The following is a 19,251-nucleotide window of genomic DNA, read 5'->3' as shown; positions in this document are numbered from 1 at the left end:
GCTACTGTCTTTTGGAATCGATCCTTAACAACAAAATCAGATGCAGTGAATTCAAGAGTGCATAAATTATCAGATGTAAGCTTACCAACAGACAATAAATTTTTCTTCAATTCTGGGACAACTAGAACATCTTTAAGATTCAAACAGCCCACTCCGGATTTGACACAAACATCCCCTGTATGAGTGATAGGCAAACTTTCTCCATTTCCAACATAAATGACATCATTTCCTTTATAAGGCCTTAAAAATGAGAGTTTACCTGGATCATTAGTCATGTGAGACGTGGCACAGGAGTCAACATAAAAAGTTTCATCATTTGAGCCATTTATAGCCATGGCTGCAAGAGCTTGTGGAACATCATCAGATTGATAAGAATAATCAAATCGATGCCAACAATCAATAGCACTATGGTTGGATCTACCACAAATTTGGCATGCTTCTTTTTCATCATTTGGTCGTTGCATTGGTGGTGGTCCAGTTGGGTATTTATTCTTGGTTGGAACATTATTGAAATGTCCCACTTGCCTTTGGTTGTTGTTTCGTCCGTCTTGTGGATTATATCGACCTGCTGGAGTAAAGCCCCTGCCTTTTGAGTTGAAATGGCCTCTACCACCTCTTCCATTTCGTCCTCGTCCACGTTGCCCAAAATAAGCTTGAGCGTGTTCAAGAAAAACCTTCTCTTTTTCCTTTTGAGCATTCAAGGCCTGTTCGTGTCCTTGGAGTGCTAGCACAAACTGACTAAAAGAAGGGTATGGTGATTTCGTGAGCATTGCCAAACGAAAGTTCTCATACCTTGGCCCCAATCCTCTGGCAAATTGAAAAACTTTGTCTAGATCACCAACAGGATTTTTTATTGCAGCGAGCGTGTCACAGATTGATTTGAACTCCTTCAAGTATTGTTCCACAGATTGTGAACCTTTCTTTAGTGTCATTAACAGATTTTTTAGATGTCCCTCCTTCTCAATTGTTACTGGCAGCAAATGTTCTTCAAGAGAAGACCATAAGTCGTATGCCGTTTCAGCATCGAGGTTTAGGCCGAGAGTATCTTCTCTCATTGTACCGAGAAGCCAAGAGAGAAGAAGACCATCGTTCACAACCCATGAAGGATACTCTGGATTTGATTTCTTATTTCCTTTGTCATCTTCAAGTTCAGCAGATGGTTTTTCATCAGAATGGAGATGATGAAGTATTCCTAAACTGCGAATTAAAGGGATGATCTGGGAACGCCATAATAAATAATTGACGGAGGTCAATTTGGCAGACACTAAACTGGAGCATTGATGGAATGCTTGGATGCTCAATTCTGGCTCTTTGGTTTTGGACGAGTTAGCCATTTTTTTTTTTTGTATGATATCACAGCTTGCAAGAAGATGTCTCTGATACCATGAAAGAATTTGAAAGGAAAAATAATTCTCGGATGTTTTATTCCATTGAATTGTACATCATATATATATGATAAGTTTCCAAAAACTACAAGATATTCTATAAAGAAATATGCTATAATCTTGTGAATGTAATCAGCCTTGATTCACAAAATGTTCCATGATTTCAGAAGATAAATCATTAGCAAAACTTTGGCCTCGAATCATGAAGTTTCCTTAACAATCTTTCCCCTACAACTCTCTGAACATTAGCATCAATCCCATTGGACCAGTTGCTCGGGAGAGATAATGAGAGTTGTTTGGGGGTCTTTAGGGGGTGAATTTCCTCAGGGGACCCTTGAATCCGTGGTTTCCCGGTCGGATGGATTCCTCTGAGCTAATTTTCGAGTGGAAACAATGTATGCGTCTATAGATCTGAGTTTCCACAAATGGCGCCAATGATGTCACCTGGAAAAATTGGGTAGGCTAGGGTGGAAAACCTCTCAGGTATGATAGATGTCTTTACTGTCTTAGATTTTTTATCGGGTAGAATGAGCCCTGCCCCAATGATTTCTGCACACACTTGAATAAGTAAAGTTAATATGGTATTTTTCTTGAAAACTTCAGTTTAATACTATTGTAAAAACTATAAGATAAAGGTAATTGTTAGTGATGTCAATGAGGCGGGTTGGGTCAAACCCGAGACCCACCCCGTTAGGAAAACATGGACCTATTACCCACCCACCCCGTTTAAATGTGCTTTGATCCCTTCCCACCTCGAATCTGAAATTATGTGGGTTGGACCCGTGAGACCAACGAGACCCGCGATTTTTTAAAAATAAAAAACAGATCTGGCCATAGGTGGTAGTCGAAGCTTAGGCAGTCCTCGGAGGACAGGCAGATGTCAAAGGGTAGGTCGGCAGGCGGGCAGGTGGTGGCCTGTGGTAGTTGAATTAAAATCAAGAAGATTTTAAGAAGATTTTTTTAGGAATTAAAAGATGGGAGTGAGAGATGATTGACCGCTAATGGGAGTGAATGGCTAGGAATAATCTTTGAGGAATTAAAAACCTATGAGGATTTATATGTATTATATAGGGGAGACTCATTACCCGCTCCATACCCTCCCCCATCTGAAAAAATAGACCCAAGGCCCGCCCCAAAACCCATTTGGTGAGCCCAAACCCTTCCCATGGGACGGGTCCATCGCGAGCTCGGGTACAACCTGGACTCATTGACATCCCCAGTAATTGTTGGAGTTCTTTGCTAACATGGAGAATATGATATCATATATAGGGATGACAATGGATTGAGTTTGTAGTGCTTGTTATTTGTTTTGTGAAAGATGATAATATGAAATTAACAGCTTTTTTGGTGTAACATTAAATAAGTTGGGAAATTAAATTAATGAGTTGTGTGAGTGCAAGATTGATCTGAAAACTTTTGAAGATTATGAATGATCAGTATGTGTCCGAAAGAGAGTTGAAAACTTATTTAAGTTTAGTTCATTTCCAGAGAAAAAGATATGTCTAAACACAAAAAGAACGTTAGAAAACCAAACCACACAAATTTCATTTCAAATTAGAAAATTGGTTCTTGGAGCAATAACTTCTCGCCAATTGTGGTGGAAGATATGAAAAAACCGAGTCTTCAAAAAAAACAATAGGAAACAAAAATGAAGGAAGACTGGAAACGTGAACGGCTCAAATGTAAACAAAATAAGAAAACCACGGGAAATTATATGCAAGTAAAAAAAGATTAATCAACATCAAAACCGATGATGACAAAGAAATATAAAAATCAGATATGATCGTAGGATTACTGAATTTAATCGAAGGAAAAAAAAAAAAAAAATAATAATAATAATAATAATAATAATAATAATAATAATAATAATAATAAAAGATGCAATAGAAACTAAATGATTCGAAAATCAAACAAGAAAAATATTGAAGAAACTATAGTTTCTTAAAATAATAGATAAACTGTGGAATAATATTTGTTATTGAATAAATGATGGAAAAATTATATCTACATTCATCCGCAAAATTTACAATAATTCATAACGCACCTAGGTTCGGTGCCTAGGTGCAATACACATACTTGCTACTAGTTGGTTTAAAAAAAAGTAGTATGTGATATCATAGATAACGATCGTAGAAACCAGAAAACAATGAACTATATTTGTTAGTCTTTCAAGAAAGAGTCCTTGAGCTATGAAGCATGATCAACAAATTTGACTTCATGCATGCCAAGAGATTGATCGGGCTGGTACTTCTGAGAAATAGATTCAAAGCTCATTTGGCCACAATCATGAACGTGGTGGGCTAATTTCCTAACCTTTTCTTGGTTTCCGTGGCCCAACAAGATTATCCTTGGAAGTTGTAGTAGTCCTCTTCGAATACTCCTTCCGCATAGAGTCTGATTTCTTTGAAGATACAAGAGCTGATGACAAGAGAGCATCAACAGCCTCGCGCTGTTGTTTCCTTTTTGTGAATGAATCTGTTAATATTTTGACCCGATCAGAAGCCCCTTTCTCATCCTGCTCCTTGAAGCTAATCTCAGAATGTGATGTGCCTGCTTTCACCTTCTGCTGTTGCTTATGGTGCTTAATTGGTTCTACACACATTTCGTCAGATGCAGGTTTCAGTTGCTTGTGACTTGTACTTAACTTCCCAGAATTTGTATCGTCACCGTCTCTTGCCTTCACCACGTTAATTTGCTTGTCATTAGTTTTATCAGTGCTCTCCTTGTATTCTACCACAATCGACTTTGCATCCTTCAATACTTTGTTATCGCTATCTTGAACTACAACAGTCGTGACAAACTTTTCCAGTGGGACGTTCATTCCATCTCTGACTCTTTTTTTTTTTTTCTTAGCAGCATCTTTTGCTGCGTGAGAAACATCTTCACCTATAGAATAGGTAATATCTGATACAGTATCATTATATTTTCTCTTCCTTTCAGCGGAATGCTTCATAATCTTCTTCTTTGTATTCACATATCCGCTTACAGTTCTGGAGCTTTCAACTTGTTCCAACTGATCAGAAATACTCGTAAGCTTTCCTGAATTTGACCTTGTCTCCATAGTGGACCTAAACATCAAACTATACGGCCTTCTTCCTGATACAATCAAATTTCTCTGTCTTGCATCGTCCACAAGAGCTGCCCAACTAGGGTTTGTCTGCAATGTTCTTGTGTTGCCAAAAATCCATAATGAAAGTTTCGCCCTTGTCAAAGCAACATTCATCCTTCTGACATCAGCAACAAATCCAAGGCTGCTAGAGCCAATCCCAGTTGTTTCAGAGGAGGATCCAGCAGCTCTAACAGTAGAAAGTAGCAGGATATCCACCTCTCGGCCTTGAAAACCATCAACAGTATTGAATTCAATTTCAGCTGTGACAGAAGATCCAAATGCACTTGAGAACCGTGAACGCAAAAGTGACAGCTGACACTTGTAAGGAGTGATGACTCCAATTTTTCTGGCAAGAAATTCCGAGGGATACCTGTCAAAGATAACCAAGGTCTTATTTTTACTGGTCACTGGTAAGGATCACGTGAAGAGAAAATACCTCTTCTTAAAATATCGCAACACTTCAACTGCAGCATCAGATTCACACTCGTTGTAAATAGACAATGCAGCTGCATTTTTACCACGTGCCTCCCGCCCATCAAGAATATCAAACAAGACATAGGGTCCCAGGCCCAAAGTTTCATGAAAGGATGCAGCTTTGCCAAACATCTGATCTCCGTTTAGCAGCTTGCCATCATAAAAATGTGAAGAAGGAAAGAGGCATATCTCCGGATGCATCCTATACTGCTAGTTTCACAGATACTTATTTTTAAAAAATATTGAGTAAATAGTAGAACACCAATCTGTAAAGGATAAATGACTATAAGAAACAAGAAAAAAGAACTCAATGAAGGACATCCTGTTGTACACAATGTGAAATGGCCTAAACAAAGAATAACATGTTTTTATGGTAGGTTTAAGGTAATGGAACTGTATCTCCAAGTCTCCTCACCCACAAGAATTTATAAGTCCAGATTCCTGTAATTTACGAAGTTTCAATAAACACAAGCCCGCCAGTACGAATTAAACTCGGGTATAGCCAAGGAATAGATGACGGGCCACAATCACATCCACCATCGGTATTTCTCAGTCTGAATCAGCTATGAGGGTATTTAAATTGTCATTTTGAGAACACCACCACAGATTTAGCCAGTAAGCGTTTACCATGAACATCATATAGCAACTCTTCTGTCGTGTGACAAGGAGTCAAGGACCGCGTCAGGGCATTCACAAATCTCACAGCTCGACATAAAAGGTGATCCCGTTGCCAAAAAGATCAGCCATTGTTTTCCTTAAAGATAATACACTTCATCTTCTTAATCACCAACAAGAAAAGGTACAGATGAATCAAATGAAGCACAAAGATAAAGAGAATGTTACATAATGTCGTAATCAAGAAGTCTAGAAGGTAGTAAGTTCTGAATAAATATGAATTTCAAGAGCATGTAGAAAAAGGAAAAAGGTTTTCTTGTATGAAAGTATCATGTCAAATCAAACTACCTGTTGGGTCAGCATGATCACTGGATGGCCAGCCCTCTGCAATCTTTCAAACATGCTGCATTGAAACAGGTATTTGTTGGCGACAGTAGAGATGACAGTAGCAGGAAGCTGCTTCGGATCACCAACCTTTTGAAAAAGATTCCTACATTAGTGATACCTAGCATTCTTGAACAAAGATGAAACACATACTTGATCAACCGCTTACCATGATGCACTTGGTTCCCTTCGACTTTAGGAGCTGAAGAGGAATCAGAGAGGCAGGTTCCAGGGCCTTGATTAAAAAAATTTGGAGCAGAATTTCAAAAGGTAGTAAAAGAAAGATAAAATGAGCTTTAATGGTAGATAAAAGACAAATCAACACAGAGAACGAAGATAAGACAAGAAGGAGAGAGACTCTAGTACTTGAGCAGCTTCATCAATCACAACAGCATCAAATAAAGAACTCTCAAATGAATAATTGAAGCTATGGCCAGATATGGATTCTGAGCACACTCCATATAAATCTCCACCACAGCCACTTAGTGTAGTCACCACAATTTCAGCTTCCTTTAAGATTGCTGTTCGAAATTTATGTCTCAGGGTTCTGATTTCGTCACTGGCTTTCCTCTCTCTTGCCTGAACGTCGGCAAGATCTGCATATAATGTTTTCTTCTTTTCATACAATTTTCTAAGCTTTTCTTTTAGTTCTGCATCAGACAACTCCACCGTATCTGGGTCCCCTCCTTCCACCAGATTTTTTGAGTCCGAATGTCCTTCCTGCAAGCTAGCCCGCTTTGCTTCGTAGTACCTTATGTTGTCTACTAACTTCTCCAGATTACTACGTAAGATCAGTAAAGATTCGGTACTAGTTCCACTCTGTTTTTCATCATTCTGGTTGCCTTTTTCTTCCTTCAGACGGTTTTCAACTAGTGTATCAAGAAAGAATGGTAACGAGTTCGGATGGACTGTTTTCGCATTACCAACTCTCACAAGATATGGCTTGTACATTAGTCCATCACGACCATAAAGACCTTCACAGGATATTCTTGCAACTAGCTCGTCCACTGCAGCATTGGACTGGGCACAAATGAGAATCCGACCTCTACTGCAGCTACTCATAATTTTATTATTCTTTTCTGCTTCCTCATTTAATTGTCTAGCCAATGCAGCATCCTGCCAGGATCTCGCAATAGCAGCAGACTGGCTGATCCTTTGGTTAGTGCTAGAGCTTCCGACACAAACTTGGTCGTAATTTCTCAACCTTTTGACATCTTTCACCTGAGCGAAAGCAAGCAAGCCACTAATGATGGCCACAATTGTACGGGTCTTTCCAGTTCCTGATGGAAGTATCAATGCATGAACCGGTTGATACATAAACAAATAGCAAAACAATTTGATTTAAAAAAATGGGGAAATACAAAATTCGCACCAGGAGGACCCTGTATAAGAGTTAACTCAAAGTCTTTGTCAAATGGACCGATAGCAACACCAATAGCCCGCAGCTGACTGCTATTATATGACGACCTAATAATTTGCTGCATTGGTTGAGACAATTTACTGAAATTTCCAGTTCTTGATTCATATTGACAACAAGGTTGGTTAACAGGATTCAAGATAACTGGAAGCAAAGGTATTTCCCTTATCGATGACAGTGCCTGGAATTCTCGAAGTTGAGGGGTGATGTTCATGATGTGACTCACATACCACTTGCTTCTTTCAGTAAGAAGCTTCCTGGCTCGGTTGAGGCGAGGGCATCCTTGCATATAGAGTCTGATGGCTATAATATTCAACCTTCTTTTACTTTCTCTGTCACGCCTCTCAACCTGTGTAAACGACTCACAAAGCATCAATAAAATGCAGACCAACCATTTCAACAATACAATTTAAGAGAATTAGTCAACCTCATAGTTAACATATCAATAAGCATAAAAAAATATCATTAAAATTCAGATGGGGAAAAAAAAAGAAAAATAGGAATCTGCAATTCGGATCAAATTATAAAAATTAAAGATTGCCTGAACTTATATATCAAAAAAGTAAGGACAGCATAATAACATCGATTTGATGATCCATCAGATAAAAGTGTTCTGTAATTTATCTTGTGGTAAAAATCAAAAGGAATTTCAGAAACTAGAAAAATACGATTAGTTTTAATTGTGACTGTCATGGCCATAAGCAAGGGCTAAAACTTGGTTCGTTTGAATTACTCTCACGTAACTTTGGCAACTTTGTTAATCCTCAAAACTGAATCTTGGAAAACTGAAGTTCTTTCATAAGTCATGATATTAGTGAAATTGAAAACCATATTGAAACCCTCTTTGTCTTGCTTGCTTTCTGTATTAGGTAACCACTCGGATCATACATGCCTACTCAACAAAAGAACCTAATTGTTTAATTTACATCTTTTTGGGTAAGGAATACCTTTCCTATAGCATGAACATCTCCTGAAGAGTTTTGCAGAGGTTGTTTTGTAAGTAAAATAAGATCATTTTCCAACAAGGTTTTAGATCCCGTAGAATCGGTTTCATCATGTACGAAGCGAACAATATGAAAATCATCAATTCTCTCAACTGACAGCACAGATAAACATCCACAACGCATTTCTTCAGCAGAAGACGCCTCTTGAAAGGAATTCTGCAGTTGAGCTTTGAGTTCTTCCAATACCAATGGCCGAAAAATTTCAACATATTCATCAGGTGATTGGAAACAAACAGGGATTTTCTTCAGTATGATACTGTTTTGAAAATCTTTGTTACTTCCGGATGTCAACCCAACATCCACAAAAAAATCCAATTTTAGGATGGGTCTATACCAGTCATCAAGCCTAGGGGAATTAAATCTTTTCACTTCACCGCCCAGCCTTTTAAAGCCAGATTTGTTCTCCACAGGTAAGGCAAGCTGGATGACTTGCCGTTTTGGGCCAGAAGTACTTGGTTTTGTAGTCGGAACTTGCAGACCCTTTGATGGTTTGAGAAACGAAAACTGCCATGTCTCATCATCAGTATCACATACCACCTGTTTTATGACTTTGTCACTTGTTTTAAAAGATTGTTTCAATCCATGCTGAACCTTGCTAGCAGAAGAAAAACTCATATCAGAAAAGGCCTTGTTACTGGAACATAGTTTAGATGCATTTGAATCAAATTTCTTTGAGTTGGTAAATTCATCAGATGAATTCTTCAAATCCAGATTGTCCCGTGATAAGGAAGAATTGGAAATTTTATTTCCTTCTGTTTCGCCATCTGATGGCTCAGATTTAACAGGTGATGCAGGCGACAACCTGCCTCCCATTGGTTCTAAGCTCATTTTCCCAGTAATAAGATTAGTAGTATGAGAAGAACTTCGTTGAAGACAAGTCTCCGGAGAACCCATTGAACAATCATGGTTGTTGAAATTACTTTTCTTCAGGTCAGAGCACGTTACTCTTCCAGCAGCACTAGCACCAAAGAAATCATCACGAATTGTACTTTGATTCGGCCGACTGTGAGTCTCAGAAATCTCCACTTCTTCCTCATCATCAGAAAGAATTATGGCATGGCCTTTCTCCTGCTTAATCAATGCTTCAGAATCTAGAACACTTGCATTCACTTCATCAACGATCAAATTTTCAGAATCCTCCACTAAACAGGTTCTCCTGTTCAATGGATCTACAGATGCTGAATGTTTTGATTTGAGATCAATGCTCTTCATTGAACGAGAGTCATCCAATAATGCAATAGAAAGGAACGCCACTTGCTTACTCACTTCGTCAGTGGAAATTTTTTCTGCACTCGATTTAATGACATAAAAATTGTGTTCTCAACCATATTGAAAATATAAAAAATAAAGGAAGAGAAAGATCAAGGTAAACTAAAAGGATACCACAAAAAATAATCTTCTCGATGTCGTTGATTACTGAAGCAGATTTACTACTGCAGGAAGCTTTAATTAGACCAAGCAAAGAAGCCAATGTTTGTTTCCAGTATCGAACCAAGACAGCAAGTGATGACTTTCCCCAATCAACCAAATCATGGAGCCACTTCAAATTATGTAATGTTTCCACCATTGTCCCATCATTTCTGGGAAACATCTCAAAAACAACGGGAAGGACTTCAAGAAGACGGATGCACATCATCTGAAACATTAAATTTAGTATAGCTCACTCTGCATGCAGCAAAATTGAATAGAGATTTTTGTTTGATAAAGCACGATTGGGGCTATCCCGAATCGAAGGTACTAAAATAAAAAGAAGTAAGAAAAATATGTTCTTAAAGCTTTGATAAACCAAAATTTTACAGCATGCATCAGCTGTGCAATAAACAAGTGAAGATATTAATTATTTAAGATATGTTCATCACTGGGCCAAGTAGTCATGAAGTTTCATGTTCAACCACTTATGCCTCAGTATCATACAACGCAGTGGATATGAAGTAAAAACTTTTCAATGAAGTACTGAGAATGGATTCGAGCAACAAAAAACCATGGACATCCATATAGCAACAATAACAGACCGAAGGCCATGCACAACAACAATTAAATTATCAATACAGCATAAAAGTTGAGCTCTGTAAATAGTAGTTCAAAGACCTGAGATGCTGTGTGATCTATAAATGTTTTGCCTCCATCCAAGCATTTCACAATTGCAGGCCAGGCAACTTGTGATAGTAAGCTGGTAAATTGCTCCCACAATGTGGAACTAAGAATTGATGGATATTCATCACAGTCAGCGGTGGAAGAATGTAACAAGGGCTGCTTTAAAAATCCACCTTGCATAGAGAGCTTTGAAGCATCTGAAACAGCTGAAAGATTTTGAGATACTGCCTGTACAGATGAATTCCCTTCTTTGAGCAATTTGGATAAGATGAAGAAGAGATGATGTAAAGTCTGAAAGTTCAACAGAACAGTATCCAACTGGACCTGAAAAATTTCGAAGTGAAATACATCAGTGAGCTAAAACTGTGTGGCTTCTTAGTGGTTTGTGACTCACAAGAAACTACAGAGTATGTCAAACAAGTAACCATTCTATGTGTATTAAATATCTCAAAATGTATCCATGAGAGAAAGGACAATTTGAAAAGAACAAGAAACCAGAAAACTGGTGTGAGCCAATAAACATAAGGCTATAGCATGAGCAATAACTTTAAGTAAATCAAATTAAGCAGAATTCCAAAAAAATCCTCACATTTCAGATGGATATAGACATATAGATAATTGAAAGCAGTGTGAACTTTATCTCGGCATGATTCACAAACCATTACTATAAGAGATCTTTAACATCAACACGTATTTATTCGGAACAGAAAAGAATATTATCCCAGCAACATCTTACCAGTTTCAGAGCATGTCTCAAACCCAAAAGGAGAGCTGACAATGACAACGGAGTAGAACAAAGAAATTGGAGACCACTGGTGAGACCGCGCACATCCGAAAGTTGTTCAAGGATAAGTCTGGCAACTTGTCTAGCACTCTGCAAAATTGGATAAATTTGGGTTCCAACTTTAGACTTAATCAACCATGCAGACATTATATGAACAGAACAAAAAAAGTTTATATAAATAAAAGAGGTCACCCATATAGAGAAGAAGGTCAATCATCACAAGGAATTAAGAAAAACAACAATTACATCATTGGGATCAGCAAGCAAGAGAATCAAACTATCGCTCATCATTGGTTCCCAGGTCCACTGCTTCGTAAGCTGACCTTGCTCCATCCGAACAACGTAGTGAGTCATTAACCTGCAATACAGTCCTAAATTGTGTAAACTCTATAAACTGACTCACTTTAGAATGTAAATAAATAGGAAGTGTTAACCAAAGTATGTTTTTCATGCTACTAGCTTCAACAATTCATCTCAGTAATTAAGACACTAACCTCTTGAAAGTCCTGACCAAAGGCAGACACATAGTTGAAATTCTGATAGAGTTTTTTGACTCTGTTCCATCCCCACCATCATCACAGCCAGAGGGTATCTTCCACCCAAACAAATAAGAAATTTCTAAAGCACAGGTCGCCAACCAATTTTTAAGAGAAAGCGTAATTACTGCGCTATTCTCAGGTTCTACCAATGAAAACCGAGATAAAGCCCAAAAAACAGCCTTGGAGAATGATAAAGGAAGGACCGAGGGATCTATTTCAGCAAACACATCAAACCATAGCATTGGTACACACATCCAACTCCCATCTACTTGTGAAACCATTTTATACTGGAGAGTAAATTCTTTCCAACAACTAGCATCTCTCTCATTAATATCGAGAGCAGATAAAATACCTTCTTCACCATCATCCTCACGATAATTAGGCATGACTAGTGTATCACCAGAATGGAACTGACCACTCATAAGCAGGGACAGAATGGCAGAAGCATCAGATACGATAACAGTTTGAATAAGATCAATTGCAGGTTGCCGAAGGGAACTGTGAAGCGATAAATCCTTCAGCGAAGACACAATGGAGGGACCCCTGAGAAATGCATAAGGAAAAGGAGAATAAAATGAACATCATAAGATTATCCAACGAAATCACCAGTGTAAATTAATGATCAGGAATGGAATAGCCGACTCAGATAAATTTACACAGCTAGTTTGCATATTTAAAGAACCATTCATAAACCCGCTGCTAAGAGCTGCTTACCACATGTGAGCACATTCAGAAGGTGGGGAAGGTGGGTCCATACTGTATCCTCGTAGAACAATGAGAACTGCTATCTATATACACAAGGGAAAAAGCAGAGAGATTCACACTACAGCCTGCTGACGTGTAAACCTGTTTTTGCTAAGATCATGTAGAGGATTGAACAGAAACCTGAGAAGCTTTTTTCTTCATCAACATGCTGAAATTACTACTCACATGTACTTGATGCAGCAGAAAGTAAAGGAAATGCCTTCTTTGTTTTTCATGTTCTCCATCTTGCAATGATTCGAGAGACTAGAAGGAAAAGATCAAACTTTACAGGCAATAAAACATAACACACCATATGCTCACCAAGACATTGAATGAAAAGTAAAAAGACACAGTAAAACACAATTTTTAAAGACTTCAAACAAAGTAAAGCCACAAACATGCCTGCAGAAATGGCTGGAAAAGATCAAAAATTTCTTTATGGCTTTTCTCATTTCGAGTATGAAAACACTGACCCAGAAGAGTATTCCTCATGACACTAGGAGACAATGTAGCCCTCAACCACAGTTTGCACCCTGAGACAAAGACATTAAACATTTAATGCCGAAAATTTGGATATAAAAAAATGTCAAATAGGGAAAATAATTAGGTACCAAGCTTTTCAAATAGTAGTCTCATGCAGTTAACAGCATGCGAACATTCCAATGAATCATCACTAATGCTGTTCAGCACAATACTGAGGAAAACAGGATAGCGATCTAAAATCCCTTCTTCAAAAGCAGCAGGTTCTAAGAACCCAACCCTTCAAAGTGTGAGTCAAGATAATTAGCCACAAACAGAAAAAGGATGGAGTAAAACAATGAGAAAGTAAACATCGAGTCACCAACTGCTCCCTACAAAGCTTTCATTCCAAGCCATACTGTAATTCGATCTAGTTGCACCCTGGGCCTTGATGATGCCTCAATAGCTGATTCTGTGTTTTCTGCTTCCAATATGCACATGCATTTCTTTAGCAAATGCTGCAATGGATCCAAATCTGTTGATCTCCTGCATTAAACAAAAGAATAAATCAAACAAGATATAATTTGCAACTACCTATGGTTCTATACCATGCACTCCTGTTCAACGCGACTGTTCTGCATAGATTGTAGGCTAATTTGGTTATATCTTAAATCAATTGCACTCAATTTATATTTTATTTATTTAGTTTACAGTATCAGTTAAGCTTCTAGGATATATTTCCTTTTAGGGAATCACTTGAGCTTACTCGGGATTGTTGGCGAATATTGATTGATTTTGTGATTCAATTACACGCATTTTTCATTATTTTCTTGATCTTTATTGGGATCGATCGACGTTAATAATTACGCTCTGATTTTGTTCCATGTGATAGGTAAACACCATGCACAAACCACATCAAGTCATTTAAATCATTGAAGACATTATTGATGTGTACACCATTCTAAATACCTGGTTCTTTTATGTTCATAAGATCTTGATAGGTGTTCATTAATTAGTTAAGTTGAACACCATCGACCAAATAAATAATTTTTTTTTTAGTTAGAACACCACACAGATAATTTTCATTTTCAGTTGGAACACCATACGGATAATTAATTGAAGGAAAACGAGTAACTCCGTCCAAACATCGAGCAGACTCATCATACTTATGATACATGGAATACTTGAAATTAAATGAAAATTATTCAGATGAATGGTTGAATCAATTGCCTATGTTTCAATTTGTTGATTTTTTTTAATTTATTTAATTTTAGCATTGGATGGTAGTTTAATAATATGAATTGATTAAATTTGTTCATTTAAAATTAATTATCAAAACCCTTTCCATATATCGTCTCTTGTTAATTAGTTTGATATTTTAAAGCCAATTGTAGTTTATAATTTCATTATTTTAAGTAAACTAATTTATAGTTTATTAATAATCTAACATTGAATAAATAAATGGTCTCTATGGAAACAATTCCACCAAATTAAGCTATTATATTGTCTGAATACATGCTCGGTAGGCAATCAAAATCCATCAATGACCTTTAACACATGGGTTCTAGTGCAGGTGTTGAGTGGAGTGCAAATGTGCCAGCAGAAATCAAAACCATGATACGTTACAAACAACGGCATCAAAAGCATACCTCAATTTGCCCATACGTCCAGCCAGACGAAGCCCTATTGATCGCGCTCTTCTACTTTTAAGAAAAAGAAGCACATAAACTCCCTGATAAACAAATAAAAAATAAGCTAGATAGTTTCGCATGAATACTAGAGGAAGTTAACAAGTATATTCTAAAAAAGAAACCTAAGGAAAACAGGATAATGATCACAATGAAATTGTACCGGATACTGTTGATTTCCATCTAATTTCAGTTCATGTGAATTATCGACTGCTTCAATAAAAATTTGAAACTCGGTAGCCAAGGACAGGTCATCCATTAAGATGGGAAACATCAAAACCTGTTGTCCAAAAACTTATAACATGAGCAAATAAAACATACAATCTCAGTTGATCAAAAGGAAGAACCATAAATTTGTCAAGTATTTTTCCCTTATCATGGACTGAAGACCCTGATTTCATATATGCAAGCCCAACAAGTGGAACACGTTTGGATAACAAATTTATAATGCACAATTTCACCAAAAAAATAAAATCGGTACAACTGAGAGCGTCAAGAATTTCTCTCATAAACAAGTACCATTCGACAGTAAAATCATCGCCCGAAAATAGATAAGAAGATAAGTGGAGGAGAAACACATTTCAGTTTGAATCCATGAAACTTGATATTGATACCACTAGGATAAATTAGTAAGAGCTGCTTAATTGGGATCAGTACATAATTAAAGAGCAGATAGAATTCGTTATTTTTGTAATTTTGCCGCTAACCTGTGGGTCTTAAAGTGTCAGAGCATGTACCAAGGAGAACTGTAAGTCTGTAACTATCTCAGGATACTTAGCAAACAAGTTCTATCTCAAAATACTTATGGCAAGCAAGTTGAAAATGCCACATAAAACTCCACTCCACTTGCAGTAGAAGCAACTGACGCATCTATTATTCTATTTAATTTAAAATACTTTAAAATACACTAATAAATCCCAATCAGAATAGTCGGATATGCTGACAACCTTTCATTCATAAAATCACCATTCTGCAAACTGATAATGGTGGAAGTTAGATGCTTCATTTCCTATTCATAAAGTAGATTGAAAAGATACATGTCTGAACTTTTAGATTTAGAAATGATACATCAAAATTCTGTGAAATGCAAAAATCTGTGACAATGACACACCATTAAATTGATTAGAAAGGAATGAGCCACAATATAATTTTTGTCTTTTGATAACAGGGTCTAAAGAGCAACTGACCACGAAACTCGAAAAAAAGTATATTTTGCTCTTGGCAAAAAAGCAATCAAAGAAGTTAGTGTCTCTTGGTACTCATAGAAAAAGGGACAGCAGAAACTTGTTGTCTGAACCGTCATTTACTGATATTGTTTTCTGTATCCTTCACCACAATCCTTCTCGTAATTGGTACTCGGTACTATTTGCTAGCAACTTTGTTAACTCCTTCTAGAGTTTCCCATCGCCCGAAGTAATTTAAAAGAAAAGGGCATAACCAGGACGAATCATGGAAAAATACCTCAAACAAGATACAAACAACTTCCCCGTAATCATGAGCAGGATCATACTCTCCTCTCGCTATTCTAGCATTGAGATCTTTGAGGTGCTGGGTTACCCGCTCTTCGTCAAGAATGTGCAGCACATCAAGAAGAGGATTGACGCAACTCTTGTCATATTGAGTGGCATACATCTCTAGTGCTTGATGGTGTTGGTGAATGCACAGAGTGCAACACTTGGTCTCTTGAGAAATTCGATTCCACAAAAGCTTCAGAGGCGAACCATTGCTTTCGTCGTTGAAATAATTGAAGAAAGTCTCCAGAAGAGGGCCCATAAGATCCCAATAACCACACCAAACGTGATTTTCCTTTGGCAAATGTATCAAGAAACTGAATGCATCGGAAAACCTGGCAAAAAAGTTTTGGGAATCAAAGACGCTGCCCTAGTTGAAGAAGAGGAAGAAGAAGAAGAAGGTACCATTGCTCTTTGAGCTGTCGAAGACGGCGACGTCTGATAGGATGGGCAGAATCATCCTCATCCTGTTGCTCGATCTCACTCCATCGCTCCGATAACTGTTTCCTGCTCGCCTCCTTGGTCGCCATCGCCATCGCCATCGCCAGGAATAATATTATTAGGGCTTTTCTCAAATTACGCGCCAAATGGAGTGTAATGCAAATGTGTGTATACTTTCCTCACCAACCACAATCACAGCACACGGAAAAAAGTTATCATTTTTTTCAAAACTAGACTCATTTTTAACAGGCCTAAACATCTTAATCTTAATATATTTTAATATAAATATATATATATATATATATAATTATTATTATCTTATTAAAAAAGAGCACCATTTACTAAACTAATTAAAATTAATTCGGTGAAGCCCAAGACGAAATATCTAAAATACCCTTAAAAAACATAAAATCTCTATCTCTATCTTTATATCTATCTTTATTTATATTTTAAACTTCATTTGTCCATGATTTTATCTATTTGTGTGCATTGATTTTATTTTTAAATTTAAATTGATTTTAAACAAAAATACAATATATATATACACAATAAATAATATTTATATTTTAATCACACACGTAACGCGTGTGCAGATGCGACTAGTAATAATAACTAGCAATCACCTTAATAATAACTAGCAACCGAGGTGAGGTGAAAAATATTATATACAAATATAATGTATTGTATATTGAATAATTTGATAATTTTAAAGTGTTTATTTATTTTTTTTGTTTTTTTCAAATATATATAAAAAAATTAGTCATGAATGAAATTTAGTTTTAATTAATGAGAAGAGATATGATAAAAGAATTGATGATGCGAGCAGTTGAGAGAAAATGTGAGATCAGTGACTTGGAGAGAGTGTAGAGGTACGAAAGGAAAAAATATGAGAAAATAGACCATGACACAAAAAACTGTTAGAATAGGATACGCACACTTAATAAAATAGTAAAGATATTTATTTTGTTTTAAATAATTGATTTGAAAAGACAAAGACATTTTTTAGATGGAGTGATGAACGTTGTTAATAAAGATAATGGGATAAGATAGTGTGTGATGAACATAGTAGAGTAATATACGCATATGGAACCGTTTTTGTCCCTTTTACCCAACAACAATAAAAAGAAAAAGACATTTTTTAGGGTACAAATATAATATTAGAATGGTATCATCAATTACCGATCAAAGAAGTTTTTTGTGATGATGATACGGGTGCAAAAGAAAAGAATGTTCCTCGTAACAAAGTTAAGGTGATGTGGTCAACTGAAGAAGAAAAATGTCTTGCAAGAGCTTGAGGTACTACTACCAACGACCCATAAGTTGGCAACGCACAAAAAAATAAGCATTTCTGGCAAAGTACCGCTACATACTATAAAGATAATCGACCCGTTGGAACACCAATGAGATAATGGAATGCGATAAAATCGCATTATTATCATGTTATGCTTGATATTGATAATTTTTTGGGATGGTACAACAATTTGCTCAACAATCGGGCTAGTGGTCAAAGTTACGTTAATGTTTTAGCGGTTCCACATGATATGTGGAAAACGTCAAACAAAATAAGGCATTCAAATATGAACATGTGTGGAAGATTGTAATGGAGTGCGAGAAACGGGCTTCCCAATCACTTGGGCATCACGCTAACAAAAAGTCGAGAACATTCGAGTCAGGAGCACATACATCTTCAACCAATCTCGATACTGATAACGTATTTGAAATTCAAGCACGTCCAATAGGGCAACAGAAGGCCAAAAGAAAGCACAAAGTCAAGGTCACGGATGACGGAGATTTTTCATTGAAATGGGAACAAATGCAGGAATATCTAAGAGAAAAATTGGCGATAAAGGAAGCCAAGCTAAGAAATAAGGAAGCTGAGATTTTAAAAAAAAAAAAAAAAAGGAAACTGAAATTAAGCCAGAAATACGCCGAGATGCAACAGAAAGCACTGGAATTGGAACAAAAAGATTATGAATTACTTACGAATGATACTAGTGGTATGACAGAGACCAGCTTCATTGGTTTGAAAATAGTTGAAGCAATTTCAAAGACACTTGACATTCAGTAGATGTATCAGTTGTGTGTTTATTTTCATATGTTATTTACGTTTGTGTCTGTTTTTTGTGTACGTTTATGTGTTTTAAATTTTATATCGGTCTTTGTCGATTGTATACAAATGCAATTAATTATGTTGTTCTTTATTATCAACTAGTAATATATTAGGTTGTGTTTTAATTTGCTACATCATTGTAATGATTTAATTCAATTTTTTTAAAATAATTATAAAGTAAAAATTAAATAACCATAAAAAATTATTTAGATAAAAAAATCAATACAGTGCAACGAATAGTATAACATTGTTTTTGTGTAACATATAGTATATCGCTGAATTGCGTGCAACAGATATTATTACATTGAATTGCGTGCAACTGATATTTTAAAATTTAAACTTTTACTCTATAAATATGGTGTGAAACTTTCATTTCTTTCATTCAATATTTTCAAATTTTCAACACTTATAATAAAAATTTCTAAAAATCCACGGCGTGCTACAAAACGTCTCATTCATAAGTTTTGGCGAAATGAGATGTGGGAAGATACGG

The 19,251-nt window shown here is 36.6% G+C and overlaps 1 protein-coding gene across 6 annotated transcripts; it reads right to left on the bottom strand.

Moving 5' to 3' along the window:
• Nucleotides 1-3,352: 3,352 nt before the first annotated feature.
• On the bottom strand, nucleotides 3,353-16,832 carry LOC140883965 (uncharacterized). 6 transcript variants are annotated; one of them, XM_073290593.1, is made up of 21 exons: nucleotides 16,613-16,832; nucleotides 16,158-16,542; nucleotides 14,860-14,976; nucleotides 14,658-14,740; nucleotides 13,405-13,554; nucleotides 13,161-13,309; nucleotides 12,952-13,082; nucleotides 12,691-12,813; nucleotides 12,520-12,593; nucleotides 11,761-12,348; nucleotides 11,513-11,624; nucleotides 11,219-11,356; nucleotides 10,477-10,806; nucleotides 9,772-10,024; nucleotides 8,332-9,674; nucleotides 7,340-7,733; nucleotides 6,334-7,247; nucleotides 6,137-6,202; nucleotides 5,932-6,057; nucleotides 4,931-5,175; nucleotides 3,353-4,864 (listed from the first exon to the last, which is right to left on the bottom strand). In XM_073290593.1, exons 1-21 carry the CDS (start codon nucleotides 16,747-16,749, stop codon nucleotides 3,694-3,696), a joined length of 7,029 nt encoding a protein of 2,342 aa, XP_073146694.1. In that variant the 5' UTR covers nucleotides 16,750-16,832; the 3' UTR covers nucleotides 3,353-3,693. The 6 variants fall into 6 exon arrangements, 5 of the variants coding, with proteins under 5 accessions (XP_073146694.1, XP_073146695.1, XP_073146696.1 ...); XR_012150497.1 differs by lacking the exon at nucleotides 3,353-4,864 and adding an exon at nucleotides 5,596-5,746 and having other exon boundaries at nucleotides 5,158-5,175; XM_073290595.1 differs by lacking the exon at nucleotides 3,353-4,864 and having other exon boundaries at nucleotides 5,169-5,746.
• Nucleotides 16,833-19,251: the final 2,419 nt, after the last annotated feature.

The sequence above is a fragment of the Henckelia pumila genome, chromosome 2 (genome assembly GCF_033568475.1).
Source record: "Henckelia pumila isolate YLH828 chromosome 2, ASM3356847v2, whole genome shotgun sequence".
NCBI classification, from domain to species: domain Eukaryota; kingdom Viridiplantae; phylum Streptophyta; class Magnoliopsida; order Lamiales; family Gesneriaceae; genus Henckelia; species Henckelia pumila.
The sequence above is the reverse complement of the archived record's forward strand: the minus strand, read 5'-3'. Positions and strand labels throughout refer to the sequence as shown.

What these genes read in the sequence shown, in the direction of transcription:
- LOC140883965 (XM_073290593.1), bottom strand. Translation starts at nt 16,749, where the DNA reads ATGGCGATGGCGATGGCGACCAAGGAGGCGAGCAGGAAACAGTTATCG. An exon ending in TGAAGAAAAAAGCTTCTCAG is followed by an intron (nt 12,594 to 12,690) that starts GTTTCTGTTCAA and finishes TTGTGTATATAG; the next exon opens with ATAGCAGTTCTCATTGTTCT. An exon ending in TGCTTGCTGATCCCAATGAT is followed by an intron (nt 11,357 to 11,512) that starts GTAATTGTTGTT and finishes CCAATTTTGCAG; the next exon opens with AGTGCTAGACAAGTTGCCAG.